At 38.1% G+C, this 25,487-nt stretch overlaps 1 protein-coding gene across 1 annotated transcript in view; it reads left to right on the forward strand.

Annotated features, from left to right (window-relative positions):
* TyrRS-m (Tyrosine--tRNA ligase, mitochondrial) overlaps positions 1–25,487 on the forward strand; it is a 230,836-nt gene that overhangs the window by 183,657 nt on the left and 21,692 nt on the right. The window contains exon 8 of the mRNA XM_067149634.2: positions 19,931–20,056. Within this exon, the coding sequence (XP_067005735.1) occupies positions 19,931–20,056 (126 nt within the window). The remainder of the gene's footprint in view (positions 1–19,930; positions 20,057–25,487) is intronic.

A 25,487-nucleotide genomic window follows, 5' to 3' on the forward strand; every position in this document is an offset into this window, starting at 1 on the left:
CTAAAAAAACTATCATTTTTTATCTAACAAATCTATCAAAAACACTTCTGATCTAATCAACAAATTAAAGAACTTTAATATCCAAACAATTTTTCTCTCCATTCTTTTGACATTGTAAACATGTACCCTAGTATTCCAATTTCAAAATTATTCCCCATAATTAACAACAACCTAAACAAATTCAGTAACCTAAGTAAACTTGAAATTCAAAAATTCAAGACTTCATGTGTATTTTAAAATTGGCTCTTAATAATGATTATTTTACCTTTGATAACACCATTTATCAACAAGATGGCTTGGCTATCGGCTCACCAGCTTCAGGCATTTTTGCTGAAATTTACCTTGACTTCTTAGAAAACACAAAAATCAATAATAATAATAATAATAATAATAATAATAATAATAATAATAATAATAATAATAATAATAATAATAATAATAATAATTTCTCCAACATCCTCTTTTGGGACAGATATGTCGACGACACTTTAGTAATTTTAAATGAAGAATCAACCAACGCAGCCTCTACACTTACTCATCTCAACAACTTAGACCCTAACATTAAATTCACCCTCGAATCAGAACACAACCAAACTCTTAACTTTCTAGACTCAACTATCACTAGACATCCTTCTTTATCTTACAAAATATTTAGAAAACCAACCCAAACAGCAACTACAATACAATACAAGATTCTTCGCACCCTCAAGCACATAAACGTGCTACCTATAACAGCTTAATTTTTCGCGCCTTCAACACCCCTATGTCTAAAAAAGATTTAAATAATGAATTGAACACCATCTGTAACATTGCTAAACTCAATGGCTTTAACAACTCCTTCATAAACCGCATCATCAACAAATTCAAACACCGTCCTATAACCACTTTATCTAAAGACGCAACAAAACCAACTCCATTCTCCACTTTCACATTCACTCAAGATGCTTATAAAATAACTAATATTTTAAAAAAACACAATATGAAAATTTCTTTTAGAACTAACAATAGAAATTTGGGTATTTTACACAACTCTAAATCACTAAATAAATCTAATGCTTTTTCTAAATCCCGAGTGTAGAGATTCAAATGCAACAACTGCAATTCCTCCTACATCGGACAAACCGGCCGCAACTTGAATATCAGATACACCGAACATATCAACGCCATTAAACACAATAGATTCTCCGCCATAGGACAACACATACAAGACTCCAAGCATAGTTTCACCAATATTGAAAAAGACATGAAAATACTTAAAATCATAAACAAAGGTCCCCTCTTAAACACTATTGAAAATTGCTTTATTCACCTTGATCAGTACTTCAACCCAAATTTCAACTTAAACGACATTTCTGAAAAACCAAATATCCTTTTCGACTTGCTAATTCTTCTTCTCAAAAATTCTAAATTTCAAAACCCCAATTCTATTTTCCATGCCTTACAAAGTTCCTACCCACATTTTCTACCTCCAGTAACCCACCCTCCTAACCTACCCTAAACTACCCCTCCTTCATCTCCCTACCATATCCTTCCTCAACACCATTTAATCTTCAATTTCTTTCACTCTTCTCTTTTTTCCACTATTCCTCTTCCTCTGTTAATTTATTCTATCTTTTCTCCCAAAAAAAATAAAATTCATTTCCACCTTCATTTCGATTTTTCTCATCCATACTCAACTCCTGCCTTACGCCGATTTCGACTACTTCAATCTAGACCTAAATTTTTTACGTTTTAAAAATTGCGCACTTGCATATAAGTTTTCGTTTGTTTCCGGTATTGCGCTTTTTACTATGTTTTTTTCTCTTCACAATTGTTTTTTCACGTCAACTGTTCTAAGAATTCTATAAGAGCACAATTAATCACTCAGTTATATTGAATTGTATATTTATCTATATACTTACTTTCCTGCAACCAAGGATAATAACTGGATCGCCGGGCTGAGTGGCTCAGACTGTTAAGGCACTGGCCTTCTAACCCCAACTTGGCAGGTTCGATCCTGGCTCTGTCCGGTGGTATTTGAAGGTGCTCAAATACGACAGCCCCATGTTGGTAGATTTACTGGCACGTAAAAGAACTCCTGCGGGACTAAATTCCGCCACCTCGGCGTCTCCGAAGACCTTAAAATAGTAGTTAGTGGGACGTAAAACAAATAACATTATTAATAACTGGATCGTCAAGCTATTCTCCATTTTACTTTGGCGTTTGAAACCACATTGCCTGATATTGAATGTGTCGCGCTGATCACCGGGAGCCTGCTCGTCTTCAACTCCTACACGAATATGGACCTTCGTATGTGTTCGATTGTGATGCGACTTTATGCTTGACAGTGTTTAAATAACTGGCTTTGAACAGTTCTCCGCTATTCGTAATCACTGTGGGACTTTGCCTAGCGCTGCGTGTGCCTGGCTGCCGCTAAGAGAATTGCGCACTGTTTTTCTTTTGAATGACTTGTATTTTACTTCTTCTAAGTTTTACAGTGTCTACCCCCGTTCATTTCCTTTTCATATTGCCTCTTCTACTGATCCTATGCATTGTTTTCCATTTCTTAATCAGCTGATGATGACCTGGACTAGGGTCGAAACCGGTACCATTTCTAATTATTATTAAATGAGAATGTTATTCACTACATTTCTTATTCTCTGGTATTGAATTATTTCAATTTTAATTGTGTTATTCTTCAATATGGAACAATGAAATTTTGAACTTTAAATGTTCATCGTATCGTCGGGGAATGTAAGATTCGAGCGTATCACGGTGATGAAGATGACTTCCTGCTGGTATCTCCAGAAGCTGTACGTTGGATTGAAAAACTTGATATTCAATTGTGAAGCACAAATTAATTTGTTTCTCAGCTGTAAATACTGATATTGTCTGTATAAGCCATACGCTAAATAAATAATATGAATAAGATATCCTGAGTCCACCCAGCTTTTGCTCCCATAAAGCAAAGCTGGTCTGAAAACAGACCGATGTAGCAATAGTTTCGTCTGAGAGCTTACTTCCTTCTTACAGAATACTGCTGATCGCAACTGCGAGCTTGCTGCATTAGCTTTACTACACCTTGATTCAATCTCTCTTACTATATTACAATCCTGGGACAACACACAACCTAAATACTTGAAAGTATCGACCTGTTCTAGCTTTTTATCACCAACCTGACATTCAGTTCTGTTGAATTTCTTACCTACTGACATCAATTTAGTCTTCGAGAGGCTAATTTTCATACCGTACTCTTTGCACCTATTTTCAAGTTCCAAGATATTAGACTGCAGGCTTTCGGCACAATCTGCCATTAAGACCAAGTCATCAGCATAGACCAGAGTGCTTTCTACATTTCCACCTAAATGAATCCCTCCCTGCCATTTTATACCCTTCAGCAGATGATCCATTTAAACTATGAACAACAAAGGTGAAAGATTACAGCCTTGTCTAACCCCTGTAAGTACCCTGAACCAAGAACTCATTCTACCATCAATTCTCACTGAATCCCAATTGTCAACATAAATGGCTTTGATTGATTTTAATAATCTACCTTTAATTCCATAGTCCCCCAGTATCTTTTCCCTCAGTACCCTGTCATATGCTTTCTCTAGATCTACGAAACATAAACACAACTGCCTATTCCTCTCGTAGCATTTTTCAATTATCTGGCGCATACTGAAAATCTGATCCTGACAGCCTCTCTGTGGTCTGAAACCACACTGGTTTTCATCCAACTTCCTCTCAGCGACTGATGCCAAGATGCCAGTGAATACTTTGCCTGGTATACTAATCAATGAGATACCTCGATATTTGTTGCAATTCTTCCTGTTCCCTTGCTTATAGATAGGTGCAATTACTGCTTTTGTCCAACCTGAAGGTACCTTACCAACATTCCATGCTAATTTTACTACTCTATGAAGCCATTTCTTCCCTGTCTTTCCACTATACTTCACCATTTCAGGTCTAATTTCATCTATTCCTGCTGCTTTATGACAAAGGAGTTTATTTACCATCCTTTCCACTTCCTCAAGGGTAATTTCACCAACATCATTTTCCTCCTCCCCATGAGCTTGGCTGTTCGCAACACCACCAGGATGATTTCCTTTTATATTGAGAAGATCTTCCCACGACTTCTTTTTATATTCAACAATTATTTGTTTAGCTCTGTTTCTTTCTTCAACGTGAAAATCGCCATCTGCCTCGGCCCTTGCTTGGAGCCATTTCTGTTAAGCCTTCTTTTTACGTTTACAAGCTGCTCTCACTTCATCATTCCACCAAGATGTTCGCCCTTTCCCATCTTTACACACAGTTGTTCCTAGGCATTCCCTTGCTGTTTCTACTACAGCATCCCTGTATGCAACCCATTCACTTTCTATATCCTGAACCTGCTTACTGTTTACTGTTTGAAACTTCTCACTAATCATATCTATGTACTTCTGCCTAATTTCCTAGTCCTGGAGATTTTCTACCCTTATTCGTTTGCAGACAGATTTCACTTTCTCTACCCTAGGCCTAGAGATACTTAGTTCACTACAGATCAGATTGTGGTCTGTATCATCAAAAACTCGTATATTCCTAACAGATTTCCTGAATTCGAAGTTGGTTAAGATATAGTCTATTATGGATCTGGTACCCCTAGCCTCCCATGTGTAGCAGTGAATAGCCTTATGCTTGAAGAAAGTATTCGTAACTGCTAAACCCATACTAACACAGAAGTCCAGCAAACGCTTCCCATTCCCATTAGCTTCCATATCTTCCCCACATTTACCAATCACCCTTTCGTATCCTTCAGTTCTATTCCCAACTCTCGCATTGAAATCGCCCATTAGCACTATTCTATCGTTGCTATTGACCCTGACCACGATGTCACTCAATGCTTCATAAAACTTGTCAACTTCATCCTCATCTGCACCCTCACATGGTGAATACACGGAGACAATTCTAGTCCTAATTCCTCCAACTGACAAATCTACCCACATCATTTGCTCATTTACGTGCCTAACAGAAACTATGTTGCATGCTATGGTATTTGTGATAAACAGCCCTATCCCTGACTCTGCCCTTCCCCCTCTAACACCCGTCAAGTACACTTTGTAATCTCCTATCTCTTCCTCGTTATCTCTCCTTACCCTAATATCACTTACTCCTAGCACATCCGGATGCATCCTCTTTGCTGACTCAGCCAGTTCTACTTTCTTTCTTCCATAAGCCCCATTAATATTGATAGCTCCCCATCGAATTCCATTTCATTCGCCAAGTTGTTTCCAAGGAGTCCCCCACCGGGCAAGTTGGCCGTGCGTGTAGAGGTGCGCGGCTGTGAGCTTGCATCCGGGAGATAGTAGGTTCGAATCCCACTATCGGCAGCCCTGAAAATGGTTTTCCGTGGTTTCCCATTTTCAGACCAGGCAAATGCTGGGGCTGTACCTTACTTAAGGCCACTTCGCTTCCTTCCAACTCCTAGGCCTTTCCTATCGCATCGTAGCCATAAGACCTATCTGTGTCGGTGCGACGTGAAGCCCCTAGCAAAAAAAAAAATAGCCAAGGACTCCCTCGCTTGTCAAATGGGAGTGGGACTCCGTTACTCCCATGGGTCCGAGCCCTGCTTAAAATGTTCTGAGCTCGGTAAATTCATGATGCAGGATGCTACCCTACTTGCACATCTCTCCTCTAACAGGTTATGGCCCAGCGGTGAATTGTATAGTCCTAGCCACCTGAGCACAAGGAGGGCCGTGACTCAGAATATGTCCGAGATGCCCACTCCCATTCCATAGCAACTGGTATCCCGACTCTCAGGACCACTTATTAGGCCACATGGTTCACGAACTAGGATGATATTTTTTTACAAACATGATCAATGTTTGTTTCCCACTTCAATTTGGCATCAATATGAAAATCCAAAAGTTTGACTGACTGACTTTCAATATCTTTGGATAATCCTAGTGTGAGAAATTGAGTTTTATCCTGATTGCACAACAGCCTGTTGGATGAAAACCAATGCATTGCAGTTGCAAGAGCTTCTTGCGACATCTGATGCAAACCTGAGATGCTCTGGTGTTTTGTAATTAACGTTGTATTGTCCGCATAGGATATTAGAGCATGAGCTGTGACATTTTGCGGTAAATCATTGACTGCCAGAATGAATAAAAATGGACCAAGGACAGAGCCCTGTGGCACACCAGTTGTAACTTTCTTCAAAGTGGAATACCTATTTTCAATTGAGACAAACTGATATCTGTTATTTAAGTATGACTTAATTATGTTCAATGAGGGATACTCAACACCATACATCTCAAGCTTTGCAAGTAAAATTTTGTGATTAATACAATCAAAAGCTTTACTTAGATCACATAACACCAAAGAGATGGCCTGCTTGTTTTCAAAAGCTGTTAATATCTGATTAACAGTTTCAAGAACAGTAGGAGTACATTTACCTTGTCGAAACCCAAACCGACTGTCGGATAGGAGATTGTAAGTTTCAAAATAGTTGCTAATTTGAATGTACAAAAGTGATTCAAATATTTTAGAAATTATTGGAACAATTGAGACAGCACGATAATTCTGAAGAAATTGTTTGTCCCCACTTTTAAATACTGGAATAACTTGAGAAATTTTAAGTAAATCAGGAAAAACTCCAACTCCTATTAAAAATAAAAGCCAGAGGTTCAGAAATCAATTATTCTTTTGATTTAATTTTGTGTGGCTATTTCTAGCCGAGTGCAGCCCTTGTAAGGCAGACCCTCCGATGAGGGTGGGCGGCATCTGCCATGTGTAGGGAACTGCGTGTTATTGTGGTGGAGGATAGTGTTGTGTGTGGTGTGTGAGTTGCAAGGATGTTGGGGACAGCACAAACACCCAGCCTCCGGGCCATTGGAATTAACCAATGAAGGTTAAAATCCCCGACCCGGCCGGGAATCGAACCCGGGACCCTCTGAACCGAAGGCCAGTACGCTGACCGTTCAGCCAACGAGTCGGACATTCTTTTGATGATGTAATTAGATAACTAATAACAATTCATACTCTTAGAGTTTGATAATTGTAAGCTAACTTTAATTACTTCATCAGATGTGATTTCAACCCAATGGAAAGTGTTTCGGCAGGGGGGTTGATTGTGAAGAAAGTCACTCGCATCCGTACCTGTTGCCCTAATTTGATCACAGATTTCTGTTACTGAATTTAAGAAATAATTATTCAGTTCTTCTGGATCGAGAAATGTGTCTCGAGTACGAGTAGGGATGTTTTCTTGTACTATAACATCCCATGCTGCCTTGCATTTGTTGGGTGCATTCTCAATATAACAAATGGATAAGAGATCACAGACGCTTATCCTGTGCGGAATGGAGATAGGCCATCAAGATGACAGCGAATGTGTGCGCCGTTCGCTCCGTGCCAGGCAGGTCTCAGGACAACACCCTCTGTCGGCGTTGCCACAGAGAGTACGAAACTCTTGCCCATGTCCTAGGAGCCTGCCCTCACGGGGAGGTATTGAGAAATTCTCTCCATCATACAATACGACACATGATTGCAACCTCGCTGAGGGATCACGGTTTCACGGTGCACAAAGAGGTCTCTGGCCTAGCTACCGACGGGAGTAACAGGCGTATTGACATGATAGCCTTTCAACCAGCTAGCAAGCAAGGACTAATCTTAGATTTCACGATACGCTTCGAGTCGCACATTGGCCAGGCCGAAGAGGTGGATGCCGAAAAGAAGTCAATTTACTAGCCAACTGTAAACTACTATAAAGATAAATATAACCTGGACAATATTTCCGTCCATGGACTCATGATCGGAGCTCGAGGCACAATCCCTAAATTTATTGTACTGCTATGGGATTCTCTCGGTCTCAGCCGGACACGACTTCACGACATCGCTATCGCCGCAATACGAGGTTCAGTGACCATATTCCGCAATCATCTATATAACATCTGAAGAACGTATTGCATATTTATTCCTGAGCCTTGTGGTGATTTTTCTACCTGGCCCACTAGCAAAGTCAACAGTAACTTAGAAGACAAAATACTGTGTAGTCGACATACTTTGTCCTTGTGGCAGCCTCCGCATGGGGGCAGTTGTAATAATAATAATAATAATAATAATAATAATAATAATAATAATAATAAATTTTTCACAAGCTAAAGTTTTGGCATGGATAAGTTTTCTTTTATATAACTTTTTACAATTAAGATAAGCTTTGTACACGCCATTCTGCTCGGTTCCTCCTCAACAAGAGTTCTTATAAATACTATACAGCAAAAGAATTATTTCTCTATACTGAGTCAATTCATCAGTATACCAGTTCAACTTCTTGCTTTTAAGTTTACCATTACGACTAACTTTTACCAGTGGTGAACATAAATGGCACAATTCAACCAATTTATCTAAAAAGTTTCGAAATACAGTTTCAATATCATTTTCACCCATTTGAAATTCATATACAAAGCTCCAGTTAATTTGTTTCAGATTTTCAATAAATATGTTAATATAATCATTACCCTGACTTTTTACCCACAATCATAACAGGTTCATCATTGTAAATTATGTCAGGCTGGTTAAGATATAAGGATATAAGCAAGGGGTCATGATCTGCAAAACCCCCACCAACAAGTCTTAAGTTTATACAAATCTCTCGAAAAATTTACAATAATATTATCCAAGCATGCATTATTACGTGTAGGTAGCTTGTTTGTGCAAGTTAAATTTAGAGTTCTTAGTAAATTCAGAAAATTTCTAGAAATCTGCCCATCTGAATATGCCATCTCTATGTTAAAATCCCCACAAACAGCAACTTTGGCCTTAAACTTCAAATTTGTTTCCATTACTAATTCAAAATTCGTAAGGAATACATAAGCATCAGCATTTGGAGATCTATGCAAACTAACAGTTAACAGATTCCGATCAACCAGCTTCACACAACTAAATTCTCCCTCAAATTCCACACAATATTGACTTTAATCTATCTTTACAAATTTAAAACACACTCTAACTAAGATCCCAGCTCCCCCATTTTTCTTTTTACTTCTACAAAACATATCTGCAACAGTATATCCACAGGGCACAAAATATTCTACTTTATTTTCAGAAAGCCAATGCTCCCATACACAAATCACATCAACTTTGTCGGATCGGCAAAAGTGTTCTAATTCTAACAACTTATTTCTAATGCATTGTGTAACTGGCACTTCAGTGGCTACACCAAACACAGTTAAAGGGAAGGAAAGTAAGTGCAATTACAGGGTACCTAAAACACTACACACACAATAAAACATCTGATGAACTACGCAGAACTCCGCCGATAGCAACACAGGTAAATATCAGTAGGGGCAACTTGATGATAATAAACCAGGAAAGTGGAAAGGAAACTGGGGAAACCTTACCAAGGGCCATGGAGGTCCGAAGGTTGTGGTTTTCCAAAAATCCAACAGTGATCTCTTTTTTTTAATTATATTATTTACAAATCGGCAATACAAATTAACTTCTGAAACAAATTCCCCAGTACACCAAATCAAGACACACACCACATATGACATACACATTCTAGACGTTCCTAGACAAGAGCTTTGCCATACGTTCAAAGAGTTTAAGGAAATACACCTCAGTACAAAACAAATTCCACAAATACAATCTTGAAGGTAAGAGGAAACACAATACTATTACATTTCAGAGTAATATCAAAACTTGCTTTTCACATCTGATCGGCGATTAGGACAAACTCCTGTGGTACACCAACGAAAACTAAATGGAACTTAAAACCGGACAGAAAGCAACAGCGCTTACCCCAAGGCTGCCCATGCTGGTACCGAGGAGACGTGCATGACGTAAAAAACTTCGGCAGGCTCGGCAGGCCAAGACCAAGACAGCTTAGAGACTTGAGACCCCTCACAAAATGCTGCCAGCCCGTTTCAAAAGGAACTCTGGCCGTGGAGTAACCAATCACAACACAGGGGCTTGCCTGGATTGGCCAATCACAACTCTTTCAGTGGTCGCGATCTTTGAACCATTTTCTCGAACACAAATGATCGCAATCTTTTCATTTCCAAAATAGTAAGAACCTTTTTCTCGAATGCATTACTAACGAAGGCCAACACACCCTGTTCAAAAAATTCGAGGCACAAACTTTCTGGACTGTTCCAGTAAATATAGCAGTGTAATCTACTAGTTACAGATACAATATGTTACAAAAATATTTACACTGTACAGGTTAGGTAGTTACTTGGAATACAAATAAAATATTGTAGCACATACAGTAAGTACTACTTAAAAGGTTTACAAATAAAACCCACTACAAACACTTTCCATTTCCAATATATTCTACACCTGTGTCATTTCCTCCCTCCGAAAGGCGATCACTTCTGGAAACATAACTATATCTGACAGTTACTTCACAAATAACCATAATTTTCTTTAAGTTGACTTTCCAACAATGAACAAAACAAACTGTCCTTTTAGTAGCCTGGAGTTTACTGTTTACCTATAAATTTCAAACATAATAAAGGTGTTCATTGATCCACCTATTCAATAAATACCACATAAATGTCCACATGGATAGTCACACTACACTTCAAAATGCCTTTTGAACCTTTTACAATTGTACACTCATTCCTTCTGCCCAGAACGTTCTCGCTTTCTTGTAAGACAGCATTCAAAGCCTCCTTCTTAGCCAAGTTATGGACTGAATATCTTGCACCACTTCTTCACACCAGTCACAGCCCAGCTAGGTCACAGGTTCTCACAGTCCAGCCTCCATTCAATTTCTGTCCAAACCAGGTAGCTGGGTGAGACACCGTCCAGTCAGACTGCCTCCATTAGGACATTCGTCACAGGATCGTGGTGCCGGATGGTAGCGCCCAAGGCACCCAGTGTGCCTCCCAACTTGGCACTTTAGCTTGCCGTGGGAAGAAACTGGTCACTGCAGCCACTGTAACATAAACCAAACCGCAGCAGACAGAGGAATACACCAGGCAAAACTTTGCTGCTGGGCTCAAAGATCTTGCGTAGAGTCACCCAATGGCTGGCTCAATGAGTATGCAGTAGGGTCTCCCCTCACACACCAGGGATATTAGGGCACCTAGCCCCGGTGTAAGCACTATCTAAAATCCATTCATTTGACAAGATTACGGTGGTGGTGAAAGGAAACTACAGGAGTTTACCCTAAGTCTGAAAGTTAGGAGAATAAATTCCAAGCAGTGACCCTAAACTATAACATACCTAACTTATAATACTAAATCCATTACACTAGAGGATACCTAAAGTATTTACCTACACAATTACTTACAACTACCATACAACAAAACGTATTACCTTATAATAAACTCTTACACATAGCTTACAACTAGATCTACATGATCGCCAACAATGATATTCACCCCTCCCAGGTACCTTCACCTGTGAGAGGTGGACTTTGTTGATCCTTTTCCTTTCGGGATCGTTCACCAGTAATGTCACCGAGGTAAGGAACTTTAAGATGGTGCAGAGACCTCAAAATCTGGGGGACAACTGACTGATAACATGGTCCGCAGCACTACTGACGGGGTTTGTTTTAACGAACACCTGGTCACCCACGGACAGATTGTGCGGCCTTCGCCCGTGGTTGTATTTACGCTGGATATTAGCGTAATAAACCTTTTGCACGGTGCCAATTAGCTCGGATCTTCTCTGGGCTGGCATCATCAGGCAGAAGATCATTAATTGACCACAGATTAGATAGTGGAGAATTTGGAGTAAATGCCAACATTAACAAAGCAGGAGTTTGCTTGTGGCTTTCATGGACAGCAGTATTAAATGCGAACGACAACCAATTTAGTGATGAATCCCACTTGGTATGGTCAGTGGAGTGATAAGCGATGAGGGCAGATCGCAGGTTACGATTCACTCTCTCAGCATAATTTGGCTTTGGGTAATACGGGGTAATGGTTATATGAGCAATGGATAGATCAAAACAGAAATTCCAGAACTGGACAGAAGTAAAGGCTCTTGCACTTACCAAAAATTGACAGGGTCCGAATGAAGTAAATATCTGTTTCAAGCACCAGATGGTGTTGGCATTAGACATACGAGTGGGGAACAGCGACGTAAAACGCGAAAAGGCATCAACACACAGAAGTATGAAACGATGACCATTCCGAGATCTCGGGAAGGGACCGATGTAGTCTATGAACAATCTCTCCATTGGGCGAGAAGCTTGCTTGAAAGACAAGAGGAGTATTCAGGGCATGTTTACTGATGTTACAAATCTTACAGGATTTGACAAGGGTACGGATCTCACTATCTATGGATTTTCAAATGAAATGCTTACGAATTTTCTCTCTTGTTTTGAAAACGCCCAGATGACCACCCACTGGGTATTCATGAAAATATTTGAAGAGAGCCGGGACGAGGTTAGTTGGGACTACAATTTTGGGGTCTTTGCGACCGCGAGCCGGGCAACACAAGACACCATTCTTAAGGATGTAAGGCTTAACATGCTCCCCGGATTTCAACCTGTCGATAATAGCTTTTAACTCAGCATTGTCCTCCTGATGTTTGGTTATATCCTTGAAAAGGAAGGGAGAGTCAGTGAGAACTACATTGACAGAGACTGATACTTGTTCAGGAAAGTGGTCTGCCGGCTCCGATTGAGGGTCAGAGCTGCTTGGATAGAACATCCTACTGAGGCCATTGGCCACAACGTTTTCAGAGCCACAAATGTGGCGAGCTTCAAATTGGAAGGCTGAGATGCACACTGCCCAACGCGCTAGGCGACGGGTCCTTCGCGGCTTGGCCAGTACCCAACTCAACGCCTGACTATCAGTTTCCAGATCGAAAGGAAGATGTTCCAGTTACATTCTGAAGCATTCTAAAGAGAAGACAACAGCTAAGGCTTCCAACTCATAAATGGAAATGAAATGCCTGAAATTCCTGAAGAAGAACACCGGATATGCTTGAGGAAGAGGCATCAGTCTGAAGAATAAAGCGTTCAGAAAAGTCTGGCATAACCAGTACAGGAGCATTACATAAGGCGGATTTCAAGTTCATGAAGGCTTCACGTTGGGTATCACCCCACACAAATTTGGCATCCTTTCTCATCAAGGCATTTAATGGGGCTGCCCGTTCAGCAAAATTGGGAATGAATTTACAAAAAAATTAACCATGCCAATGAATCTGGCTACAGCCTTTACGTATTTTGGAGTGGGAAAATTCTGGATGGCGGCAGTACGAGACTGAAGAAAAAAATCATCACTAAATGCAAATACCAACAACAAATTAAACTTAAACAGCATTCAGAAAAAGAAAAAGGATATGTAAAATTCACCTTTAATAACCCGAAGATTTACGAAATCACCAACTTATTCAAGAAACACAATACCAAGGTAGCCTTCTCTACAAACAACAACACGAAACATAGGTTCTTTAGTCATAATAAAGCTAATAAACTTAAAGATGACGAATTCCAGGAATCGGGTATTTATAAGCTGACTTGTGCTCAATGTAAAAAAACTTACGTGGGACAATCTGGAAGGAACTTCTCAATTAGATATCAAGAACACGTCAATGCTGAAAGATACAAAAGATTCTCTGCCATGGGATCCCATATGAAAGAGTCCAACCACAAATTCACCAATATAAAACAGGACCTTCAAATTATCTGTATGATTAATAAAGGTAATCTTATGAACAACCTGGAAAACATCCACATCGTTCTTGATAAATTGGAAAACGGTGAAGAGAATCTCAACGAAAACAACGAGCATAAAAACATCTTATATGAGAATATTAGCAAATACTTAGAATGGGTAGACATGAAACAGACTAGACGAACAAGAGATATAATCAAACACGACATCGCAGAAGCACAGCCCAATCTCCCTCCTCCCTCACATGTTATTTTAGATGACGATGAAACTCTACTTCCCTTCTGTCCAGAGCTTTCCATGAACTGTCAAACTGTATCACATCGTTACTTCACCAGGTCACGCTCAAAGACAGACCCTCTAGACAGCACAGAATAAACATCTTTTCCAAACAAGAACGAAAGGCAAGATGACCTATTCTGACGACCTCCATTTTTATTAAAGGAGTCTCCAAAGAACTTTTATTTGTGCTTATTGTCAATGTTTTTCATTTCAGTTCTTTATTTATACAGCTGAAGAGGACCACTAAGTGGTCGAAACATGTCCTGTAAGTTTTAATTTTATTCAATTTTGCCTGAGGCATTAATAAAGTATCGATTAGGTGGTTATTTATACTTACTTCTTGATTAAACATCGATACGGTCATGAAAGGGACAACTTGTAATACGAATGCTAACCAAGCAGGAAACATTACGAACATCTATCTTAATCTGAAGATGAAACTTGCAAAAGTAAGCACAGATATATATTTCCTTAAAGAATGTCTAAACAATAATCTAATTCCTAAATTCTTAAAAGGGGCACAAAGAAACAACATACGCTCAGTTTTCCAAATTTCCACACAAAGAACAGTTAACCGCATATGGCTTCAACGAGAAATTAAATTTATGTATAGGAAGAAATCCTTCCTCAACCGGGAGCTTTACCTAGTGCACCTTTCTGCTTCTAGTAACTTAGTTCTGCTAGAATGGGATTCTGTACAAAAATACGGCAGAGATAAAGTTGAAATTCTAATAAACAAGAAACGTACAACTTTGAATAAGAAGTTAGAAAACCTAAAAAACAATCCCCCAACAAATCTAAATAAGCATCAACCTAAATCTTCTTTTAATTGTGAAAAATTCCCACCCCCCGTCATGAACTTGTCGAACACGACGTTTACAGAACAAGAATTACAATTATTAAGCAAAGGGCCTAATCACAATTGGCATAGTTTCAATAACAAACAAGTATTAATACAAACTTTAGCAGAAACAGAGATAGCCATACAAACCCTTCCAGTCGACATTCAGAATGACGTACGGTACGAAGCAAAGAAAAAAATTCCCTCCATAATTAGAGGGTTACTAACCAATTCCACAAACACTAAAATCGAGAAGGATCTTCACCGTAAAATTAGACAAAGTGATGTAGTGATAACGAAAGGCTGATAAAGGTGGAACAGTAGTAATATTAAATGAAACCGAATACATCAATAAAACAGAAACTTTTTTCACTAACAACAAATTTAAGGTAATTGAGAAAGACCCCACCCTAAAAATTCAAAAGAATTTGAAAGGGATACTGAAGCAAAGCTCCTTCCTTTTTAACGACCAAGATATTCAAAAACTCATTAATATGAATCCAGGACTTCCTAAAGCAAGAGCTATGCCTAAATTACATAAAAAGGATGCACCTATGAGACCTATAATTAATTTTCGGAGAAGCCCCACATACAAAATATCCCAATTTATTCATAGGTTCTTAACTCATAACTACGTATTTTATACCAAATCTTCGATAAAAAACTGCAAAGAGTTCTGCATTGCTATTAAAGATTTCAAGTTAACTTCATCTCATGTAACAAGTTCCTTCGACATCAAGGACATGTACACGAACATTCCTATTAAGAACACCATTGAGATTATAAAGACGAATTTATTAATTCACAAACGTATCAGTATACCTGAAATAGAAAACTTCATTACTATCTTGGAATTCGTTTTGAACCACAATTTCTTCTCTTTTAATAATAAAATATATCAGCAAGATGGACTTCCAATGGGAGCGCCGGCTTCTGGAATTTTAGCTAACATTTACCTCGACTTTTTGGAACACACTCAGATAGTAGGTCACATTAAAGGACTCGATCTCTGGCTTTGATATGTTGATGATACCTATGCCATAATTAACAAGGAAATAAATGATAGTCACAGTATCCTGAATACTTCGAATAATTTAGACCCAAACATAAAATTTACAGCTGAAGAAGAAGAGAAAGGCATACTCAATTTTCTGGATATCCAAACAATTCGTAAAGACAACCATTTCCAATTTAAAATATACAGGAAACCCACTTTTACCCCGGCTACAATCAAAAGTGGTTCTTTACATCCCATCTCGCAAAAGAAATCAGCTTATTATAGTTTCGTCAACAGAGCCTTTGAAATTCCACTAACAGAAACAGACAGAAAAAAGGAACTTTCTTTCATTCGTCAACAGGCTCTACATAATGGTTTCAGTTTGAAATTCATCAATAAAATCATCACTAAATGCAAATACCAACAACAAATTAAACTTAAACAGCATTCAGAAAAAGAAAAAGGATATGTAAAATTCACCTTTAATAACCCGAAGATTTACGAAATCACCAACTTATTCAAGAAACACAATACCAAGGTAGCCTTCTCTACAAACAACAACACGAAACATAGGTTCTTTAGTCATAATAAAGCTAATAAACTTAAAGATGACGAATTCCAGGAATCGGGTATTTATAAGCTGACTTGTGCTCAATGTAAAAAAACTTACGTGGGACAATCTGGAAGGAACTTCTCAATTAGATATCAAGAACACGTCAATGCTGAAAGATACAAAAGATTCTCTGCCATGGGATCCCATATGAAAGAGTCCAACCACAAATTCACCAATATAAAACAGGACCTTCAAATTATCTGTATGATTAATAAAGGTAATCTTATGAACAACCTGGAAAACATCCACATCGTTCTTGATAAATTGGAAAACGGTAAAGAGAATCTCAACGAAAACAACGAGCATAAAAACATCTTATATGAGAATATTAGCAAATACTTAGAATGGGTAGACATGAAACAGACTAGACGAACAAGAGATATAATCAAACACGACATCGCAGAAGCACAGCCCAATCTCCCTCCTCCCTCACATGTTATTTTAGATGACGATGAAACTCTACTTCCCTTCTCTCCAGAGCTTTCCATGAACTGTCAAACTGTATCACATCGTTACTTCACCAGGTCGCGCTCAAAGACAGACCCTCTAGACAGCGCAGAATAAACATCTTTTCCAAACAAGAACGAAAGGCAAGATGACCTATTCTGACGACCTCCATTTTTATCAAAGGAGTCTCCAAAGAACTTTTATTTGTGCTTATTGTCAATGTTTTTCTTTTCAGTTCTTTATTTATACAGCTGAAGAGGACCACTAAGTGGTCGAAACATGTCCTGTAAGTTTTAATTTTATTCAATTTTGCCTGAGGCATTAATAAAGTATCGATTAGGTGGTTATTTATACTTACTTCTTGATTAAACATCGATACGGTCATGAAATGGACAACTTGTAGTACGAGACTGATCGATTGAGACGCCCCTCCCTGACACAACATGGCCTAAGAAGGACATCTGGAGTTGTGCGAAAGAAACCTTGGTGGCCTAGAAGGTTAGCCCTGCTTTATACAGTCTTTCAAGCACTTTGTTGAGATAGACAAGGTGTTCCTCGAAGGTTTCACTAAAGATCACCAAATCGTCAAGGTAAATATAGACAAACTTGAACTTAATGTCAGATAAAACATAATCCAGTAACCAAATAAGGACAGCAGCTCCAATCGCTAGCCCAGATGGGACACTTTCAAATTCATATAGGTTCCAATCGGTCGCAAAGGCTGTGAGGTGCTTGGATTCTTCGGCAAGAGGTATCTGGTAATAGGCCTGATTTAAATCGAAGGTGGTAAAAATTTTTGCATTAGCAAACCCAGAAAAACAAGAGTGCAAATAAGGAAGGGGAACACATTGGAGGACCACCTTATGGTTCAACATCCAATAGTCAACTACAGTATTACATGTAATAAATATCATTTTGGTCCATATTGATGATATTTGAAGGAATAATAACAGTAAGTTATTTATTAAATTGACCACCTATTCAATACAATAAGTCATTGTCTTGGATGATTTACATTGATCTATTAACTAAAAATGGTACATGTTTCGCCTAGTATGAAGGCATCATCAGCCATAGTCTTAACCTCGGAATAAAAATAAGCACTTGAAATAGCATATAATAAGATGAAATTGATTTTAAAAGTCTTGAAGAGACTTAAACTAAAATAACATTCAAAATAACAATGTTGGTTTTAAATTTTTTTTACAATGTGAAAAATTACAAAGGTGAAAGTATTAAAATTATTGACATTAAAAGGCTGCTATTACAAGTAAAATGCACAAAGCAACAGACTGTGATGAACAAGCAGTAAGATTGCTAAAAATTTAGTTGACTGATTGGCAGTTACAATTAGACTCTAACGAGAATGACGATCAGTCATATTTATTCAAAAAGTAATATTGAGAAAATAATGTTAAAGGTTAGTCAAGAGATCACTATATTCCTTTCTAGGAGACAAAAGATGAAAGTCAAAGGCATATGGTAGAAATGTAGAACACATTGATGAGAAGATAAAAAGTTGTAGATTAAAGGTTGAAGAACAATGATAAAATTGGACCTCTGTGGACCATCTCAATTTGAAGCGATGTTAAAATGTTGTCAAGAATATAAGTTTATTGACAGTTGAATCTGTAAAAGGAAACCAGAAACTTTGTATTAATTGTGTGAAAAGATTTTTTAAAAAGTTTAGCGGAGATCGTGTTTACTTACCATTTGATGAGGTGAAGGTAACTTGTACGTTATGAATTAAGTGTATTGACAACTGTAGACTACTACGAGTGTTGAAGCTGTAGGTTTGTGTTGGAGGGGGAACTGTTTGCGGAGCCGTGATTATTTGCTTGTTTGTAGTGCTTGGAGGGGAGCTGCTATTGGTGGGAGAGGAGGAGGAGAGTGTATTACTGCGTGTGTTGTATTGTTGAGGAGCCATTGGAGGGAGCGATATTAGAGTGGGTGTGGCTATGGGTCTATTGGTTGCATTTGAATTAGAGGTGCTAGCTGTGAGGGGAAGGGAGGGGAGTGTATTAGCTGTAGAGGAGGTGGGAATGTTTATTAATTTGAGGTTGAAAATTTTTAAGAAGATATTGGTGAGGGGAATTGAATTTTGAAATAGAATTGAAATCTGTTCATATAAGGGGCTTTAAAAAAAAAAAAAATCAATGTCATTTGGGTTCTTGTCTTTATTGAAATGTTGGTTGAGGAAAATGAATAAATTTTTGTATTCTGTCATAAGTTTACTTTTATCGACTCTTTTGAGAATATGAAGGTCTTGTTATGTCCTGTGTCCCTCATGTGGTTGGCTATTAATAAGATAATACACATCAAGAATGAGACACACAACAGCTTTTAGACACTATGAGAAAAAGGTATCTTCTCAGAATGAACTCTTAACAGAATAACCAAACAAATCTTGGACCTAACTGGTTTAAAGGAACTGAAAAAGACCTAGTAGAATTAAAAATTACAGAAAATTCACTATTCAGTCAAACAGCTGAAGATGAAAATACAAGGTTCCAAGCCAAACCTATTATCTCGGAAGACAAGAGGAAAGGAAGATGAGGAAACACAGGGAAAAGATTGATTCAGCATATCCCATAGAGGGTGAAATGAAAGAAGATAAAGCCGTCATGTCATGATTTGATAGAAACTGAGAGACAAAGAACATGGCAAGGCCAAGGTGGTAGTCGTGCTTCAGACAAATCTCCTAGACAACTAAACCCAAACACTCGTTCTTCAAATCCTGAGTGGCAGACAGTCCAAAGTTAAATTCAGAGGCAGTATCTGTTCAAAAGATACGGTGTTTCGGAAATCGGCAGTTTATATTAGACTAAATGTGTTCAAAGATGGATACAATAATTGTGTCAGTAAGAGATAAGTTAGTGTTGTAGGCGGCTGAGTCAGAGTCATAAAGGAAATCGACTAACAAAATACCCATGAACACAGAGCTGTTAGATTCAGCCTCTCCTTGTTAGTTTTGTTTCTGTTGCTCCACTGTCTGCGTAGGGTGACTCTGCACTTGTGTGCGAGCTCAAAATTCCTCTTCATATTTCATCCAGCATATTTCATTCTCAAATTACAAGGATGTTTGAATTGGATCAGATAAATTAAAGATGAGTGATGGATTCTTTCCTTGACTGATGGAGGTGTTTTCTTTTGATTTTCAGGTGATGCAGTAAGAATTATGACTGCTGGAGGATTCTATATTAATTATCAACGAGTCACCAACTGTGACGAGATTCTGAGGCGCGATGTACACGTGCTGCCAAACAACGTCAGTGTGGTCCGAGTAGGTGAGTCTTGCTGCACCTCCTCTCCAGCTCCAGATCAATTATGATGTTGAAAACAAGAAATTAGATAATCTGAAAAGAATTAAATCAGATATAGAAAACATTATTAATAATAATAATAATAATAATAATAATAGTAATAGAAAACGTAAAGTAAATCCGTCAACTATTGAGGACAACTTGAGTTATCACACCCCAATTAAAGGACCTGGGCAAGTTTTAGTTTTAGATATCATTACAGGAAACTAATATTCAAAAACTCCCAAGATGATCTAAGATATGAAGTAACGAAAAGACTCCCTCAGTCAGATATATGTTTGTACAGACAGTATTAAATGTAACAAGGGTCTTAAAAGGAAAATAAGACATTGACTTAAGGGCAATTGCATGGTCATATTGGATAGGAAAGATTATATTGAAAAGACAGAATGGTTTTTGCAGACAAATCGTTCTCTAAAGTCAATAATGACTCCACAGCCCAAATCCAAAACAACCTAAAATCTTTATTGAAAATTTCTATGTTTATCCTTAATGAACACGAAATTCAGAAGATGAAAAATATGAACCCTAAGGTACCAATTGCCTAAAATTCGTGAAGTAGGAGTTCCCATTCGAACTATCATTAACGGCAAGATGATCTGTCAATTTATACACAAATTCCTTTATAACGGTTGCAAACTTCAAACTATTGCCACATCTACAGTAAAACCTTGTTTCTGCAGGGGACAAGGAAAAAGAACGTGTTAAGGGAGAAAATGTACTACTAAAAATGCAAATAAAAACTATCCAAGAGGCATATGGAAATGACTGCATTTTACATCTTGTATCCGCGGGTACTGTAAAAACAACTATTTCTAAAGATGAGAGTAGAAAAACACGAAAGAATAAAATTCCGTTAGGGATTATAAAATAACAACAGTGCACTGAAAGGTGCGGAAACGTTTTATTGCACTCTTTCTAAATCAAATGGTTGTAGAAGACTTTTATTTCGGATTATTAAACATTATTTTCTGCTGACATTTGACCCTAACTCGAATGATCGAGTCGATACTTGAAGCTGCACGCGTAAGATGGATGTGGCAGTCCAGTTTCTTCATTAGTAAGGAATTTCACAACTTTTTCGGAATCCATAACTGGGCTGCACCACGCATTCGTGTTCCACTCGACACAAAATAAATTTCTAACTTCTGAATGGAATGCAAAATACAAGCACAAATAGGATCACTGTGTTACTCAGCAGTCTCGCTCCTAACCGGGAGGCAAAACAGAGCATTCCTGCGGCTTGCTCCCTGAAGATGCAACTTATCAAGGTCTTTTCTCGTTATCACGCAACTGCTCTTTCTCTTCACCTTCGTACCTTTCAGGGCTAGGAAAAATGTGATCACAGTAAGTGGTAATAGTGAAAATTCATGACAACATAATACGATGAGAATCGGGACTTTGAATTAACAAGGTTTCACTGTATGTTACCCTGAATATCGCAGTCTTTAGACTAGGGAAATTAGAAATAGAACAATTCATGAAAATCTTGAAGTTTGTTACAAATAAGATGATATGTAGCCAAAATGGATTACCAGTGGGGGCTCCAGCCTCAGGTATCGTTGCCAATATCTATTTGGATCAATTAGAACACCAAAATATTAGGGGACACAATTCGTAGATCATATCCGTGTGATAATAGATAAACGTCTGAATAACAGTAATAATGTATTACAATTTTTAAATTTGTTAGATCAGAAAATAAAATTTACAGTTAAAGAAGAGAAAGATAATTTAGATGTGACCATGAAAAGAGAGCTTAATGAGTTCTCCTATAAAGTATACAAAATAGACACGTTTACCATTACATCCTGGGCTGCTTATTTCATACCATTATCTTGTGGGTTTGATGCTAATGTCTTTAACAAAATAAGAGAAAGAGCAACATAAAATTAACAACGGAATTCAAATTACGCGACATTCACAAATCCGGGATTTTCCAAATTACGAACTTGTTCAAAAAATGCAACTAGCAAGTTTCGCTGTCGAGCAGAAATAATAATGGTCGTTTGTTGAAGGTGCAGTGTTGGGTAGATGTGAACAGTAAGTCAGAGAATTACATAGTTGTCAGAGAAAGTCAGGGGAAGTTGACTTAAATTTGTTATATGTCAGGTACTTTACAAAGGAAAAATTAAACGTATCCTCCTAATTCAATGCAAAACATAATCCCATCATTAGATGAAGCAACAAAATTCAAATATGTTTTGAGTTGTTTGAGCCATTTTCAGTGAAATAAAGGGATAAAGTAATCTACATAATGCAAGCTAAAAATGTGCTAAAAACATAACGAAGGAACAAAAAAAAAACAGACATGACGGAAATTAAAACAATAACAATACTCAATATTTACATCACTAGATGGCGCAATAAATAACTCGCTGAGACTAATTCATGAAAAAAGAGTTAATATAAAACGTAATTGAATCCAGACTATGTGCTAAAACTAAGAAGAAAATAAAATAAAATAAGTGATACAGACAGAAATAAAATTTTTACTTTGATGACAATTCAAAAACAAGAGAAAATAATGTCTTTATAGAAACATTATCACTGCGAAGGGCTAGAAGGAGAGCGAAAAAGCTTGAGAGGAGACAACGTGCCAGGTAAAATGTATGTGAAAATTGATGGGAAAACGCCAATGAATTAAAAATTTTAGAATAGCAGCATTCTAAATTTCTTCTCTAGTTAGCGCTCCCGTTTTTGAAGATTGTTTCCAATTCTAATATCTTGTAATAATCATCATAATTTCTTAGCTCCTGCGAGCCGGGTGCAGTTGTGTACGAGCCTCCTCCAGTTTGTCCTATCGATCCACAGATGCTGCTCATATATGCAACGCCAGTTCACATCTCTAATTTCAAGGTCCTTCATTATCTGTTTTTCCCAAACATCACAAGGTCTTCCTCTTTGTCTCTTCCCAGGAACATTGTAGTCAAAGTATGTTCAAGGAGTCCTGTGAAGGTTCATACCATTGCAATCTCTTCACTTCTAGAGTCTCCAGCAAGCTGCTGTGGGATATCCACATTCCTTATTTTATCCATTTTTGTAATTCATACTGATGACAAACTGCAACCTGTGAATCCTTTGATGTGAGGGAAAGTAATGAGGTGAGTTTAATTTTATTTTAAAAAATTAAAATTGTACATGTTTGGGACTATGGCAGCATTAACCCAATGAAGTCTGATGACGAGGCACGCCCGCTTGTGAACTCGTGGCCTACAACTCGGACGACGAGTTGGACCCGCGCATTGCCAGTGCTCCGATATCTTTCTATAATCCGCTCAGTTCGTAAGAGATGGCTCTTGCGTTAAGATTTCTGTATACTAACTTTCCCCTTGTTTGACCTTCACACCACGCGTATAGGGTGACTCGGAAATATTTCAGATTCCTTTCAAGCCAGTAGTGAATATGGCAACTAGCAGCGCGCGCGTTCCAGAACGTGAACCATTAGTGGATAGTGATTCCAACGTTAGTTAGATGTTCAGGAATTAGAAGGCGATAATTTGTGTGAGGAAGTGTTGAGTGTGACTCACAGAGTGATGATGAGCAACAGGCGTCCACAACTAAAACATGCTCGCAACAACATCATTTTAGGTTAGTACATGTATTCATTCACCTTATCTTGTATAGTTTTCTTTTAACAATATATTTTTCGTTGTGTGACACACAGGGGTCCATTGGGTTAAAACAAGATGAGTTTGAACAGCTCTGGCCCTACCAAGCTAACGATGGCAAGGAAGTGGCTCACTGATGTGTCGAGCCACTCGGCTTCAGAATATTAAATGAAGACCACTAGTTCAACAGAATTAAGAAATGTGGAAACTGTGCTACTTCTTATGGGCGCTAGTAAATACAAGAGGAGATATACTCTACGTGATACATTTAAACTTGTCTTGATTGATGTGACTTTTGATATGAAATGCCATGCCATCGTAAACCCTCCGCTCTTTAATCTTCCCGGATAGTGCAATTTGATTGAAATTCACCTTTGGTGAAAGTACTGGTAAGTGTTCCTATGTGATTAATCATGGTATTGCACTGCATTTCAGTGAGTTATTAACAAACAGTTTTAAAACTTGTGAGGACTTTGTAGTTTCTTTTGATGAGTCACTCAATAAGGACAAATGAATTTCATAATCAGATTTGTTGATACCAACACTCATAAATTGGTTTCTAGATATTGGAACAGTGTTTTTCTGGGTCGTGCCACTGCCCAACATCTGCTTGAGAAATTTAATCATGGACTGCAACGTCTTCAAAGAAAAAACTTGTTGCAAGTCTCAATGTGAACTTGATTTTTCTCAGGAAGCTTGAACTGGAAGTGGAGACAGAAAATCCTGACGGGAAAAAGGTATTGAACCTGGGAGTGTGTGGTTTGCATGTCATCAATGGAGCTGTTAAAACAGGTTTAATGACTGTAAATTAGGAGCTTAACTCATTCCTGCATAACGTGTCTTATTTATTCAAAGACTCACCAGCTCGCCGGGCCCAGTTCACTGCAGTGACTGGTAGTACAGTGTTCCCACTGACAGTAAAACGGCTTGAAAAGGTTCATTGTCTGGAATGTCCCTTACAACTGTTTCACCATATCAAGGCATACCTTGCAAATGCTAAGTTTAAGTCACGTAAAAATATTAAAGGACAAATTCAAGACCCTTTAATAAAATGCAACAAGCATTTTTCAAAACCATTTCTTTGCAATGTGAGCCTTTTCTCAGGCGATTTCAAAGTAACAAACCGCTTGCTCTATTTCTGTACTCCCATCTGAATGAACTATTAAGAAGTGTGATGAATTGCTTTGTCAAGCGTAGTAAAATGGCAAATGCCATTGATATTAGGAGTGTGATTTTGCTTGATCTACAGGACCCAACAAACTTAATTGTGGTAGGTAAAGTTTATGTTGGATTTCGTACGAAAAAGGTACTTAAAGAACTAAAATTGTCAGAGAGAGAAATTCTTGGTTTTAAACATGAATCATCATCATCTTCATTTCCTGTTTCCAGCTTCCCGGGTCAGGCTGTGAATCAAGGACCTCCATCGCTGCCTGTTTCTCCACCACTTTTCTCCTTTTTTAAGTCCATCTTCTGGTTTTCCTCCCCTTTTCTCTATGCACATCCACACTGAATCTGTCCTCCTCTTTCGGGGTCTTCCTCATGGTCTCTTTCCTGTTAACTTCTCTGAGAAAGCTTATTTGGCACTCTCTCTTCTCCCATTCTCATCATATGTCCATACCGCTTTAGCTTTGTTGTTTCTATCCTGTCTTGAAGTTTCAAGATCCCTGTCCTTTTCCTTTCTTCTTCCTTTCTGGTCTTGCCCTCAATACCTCTTAGGAATTTCATCTCCGCTGCCTGTGTTCTGCTCTCCTCTCGTTTTGTTGTAGTCCTCGATCCAGCTGCAT

Source organism: Anabrus simplex, chromosome 6, assembly GCF_040414725.1.
Source record: "Anabrus simplex isolate iqAnaSimp1 chromosome 6, ASM4041472v1, whole genome shotgun sequence".
NCBI classification, from domain to species: domain Eukaryota; kingdom Metazoa; phylum Arthropoda; class Insecta; order Orthoptera; family Tettigoniidae; genus Anabrus; species Anabrus simplex.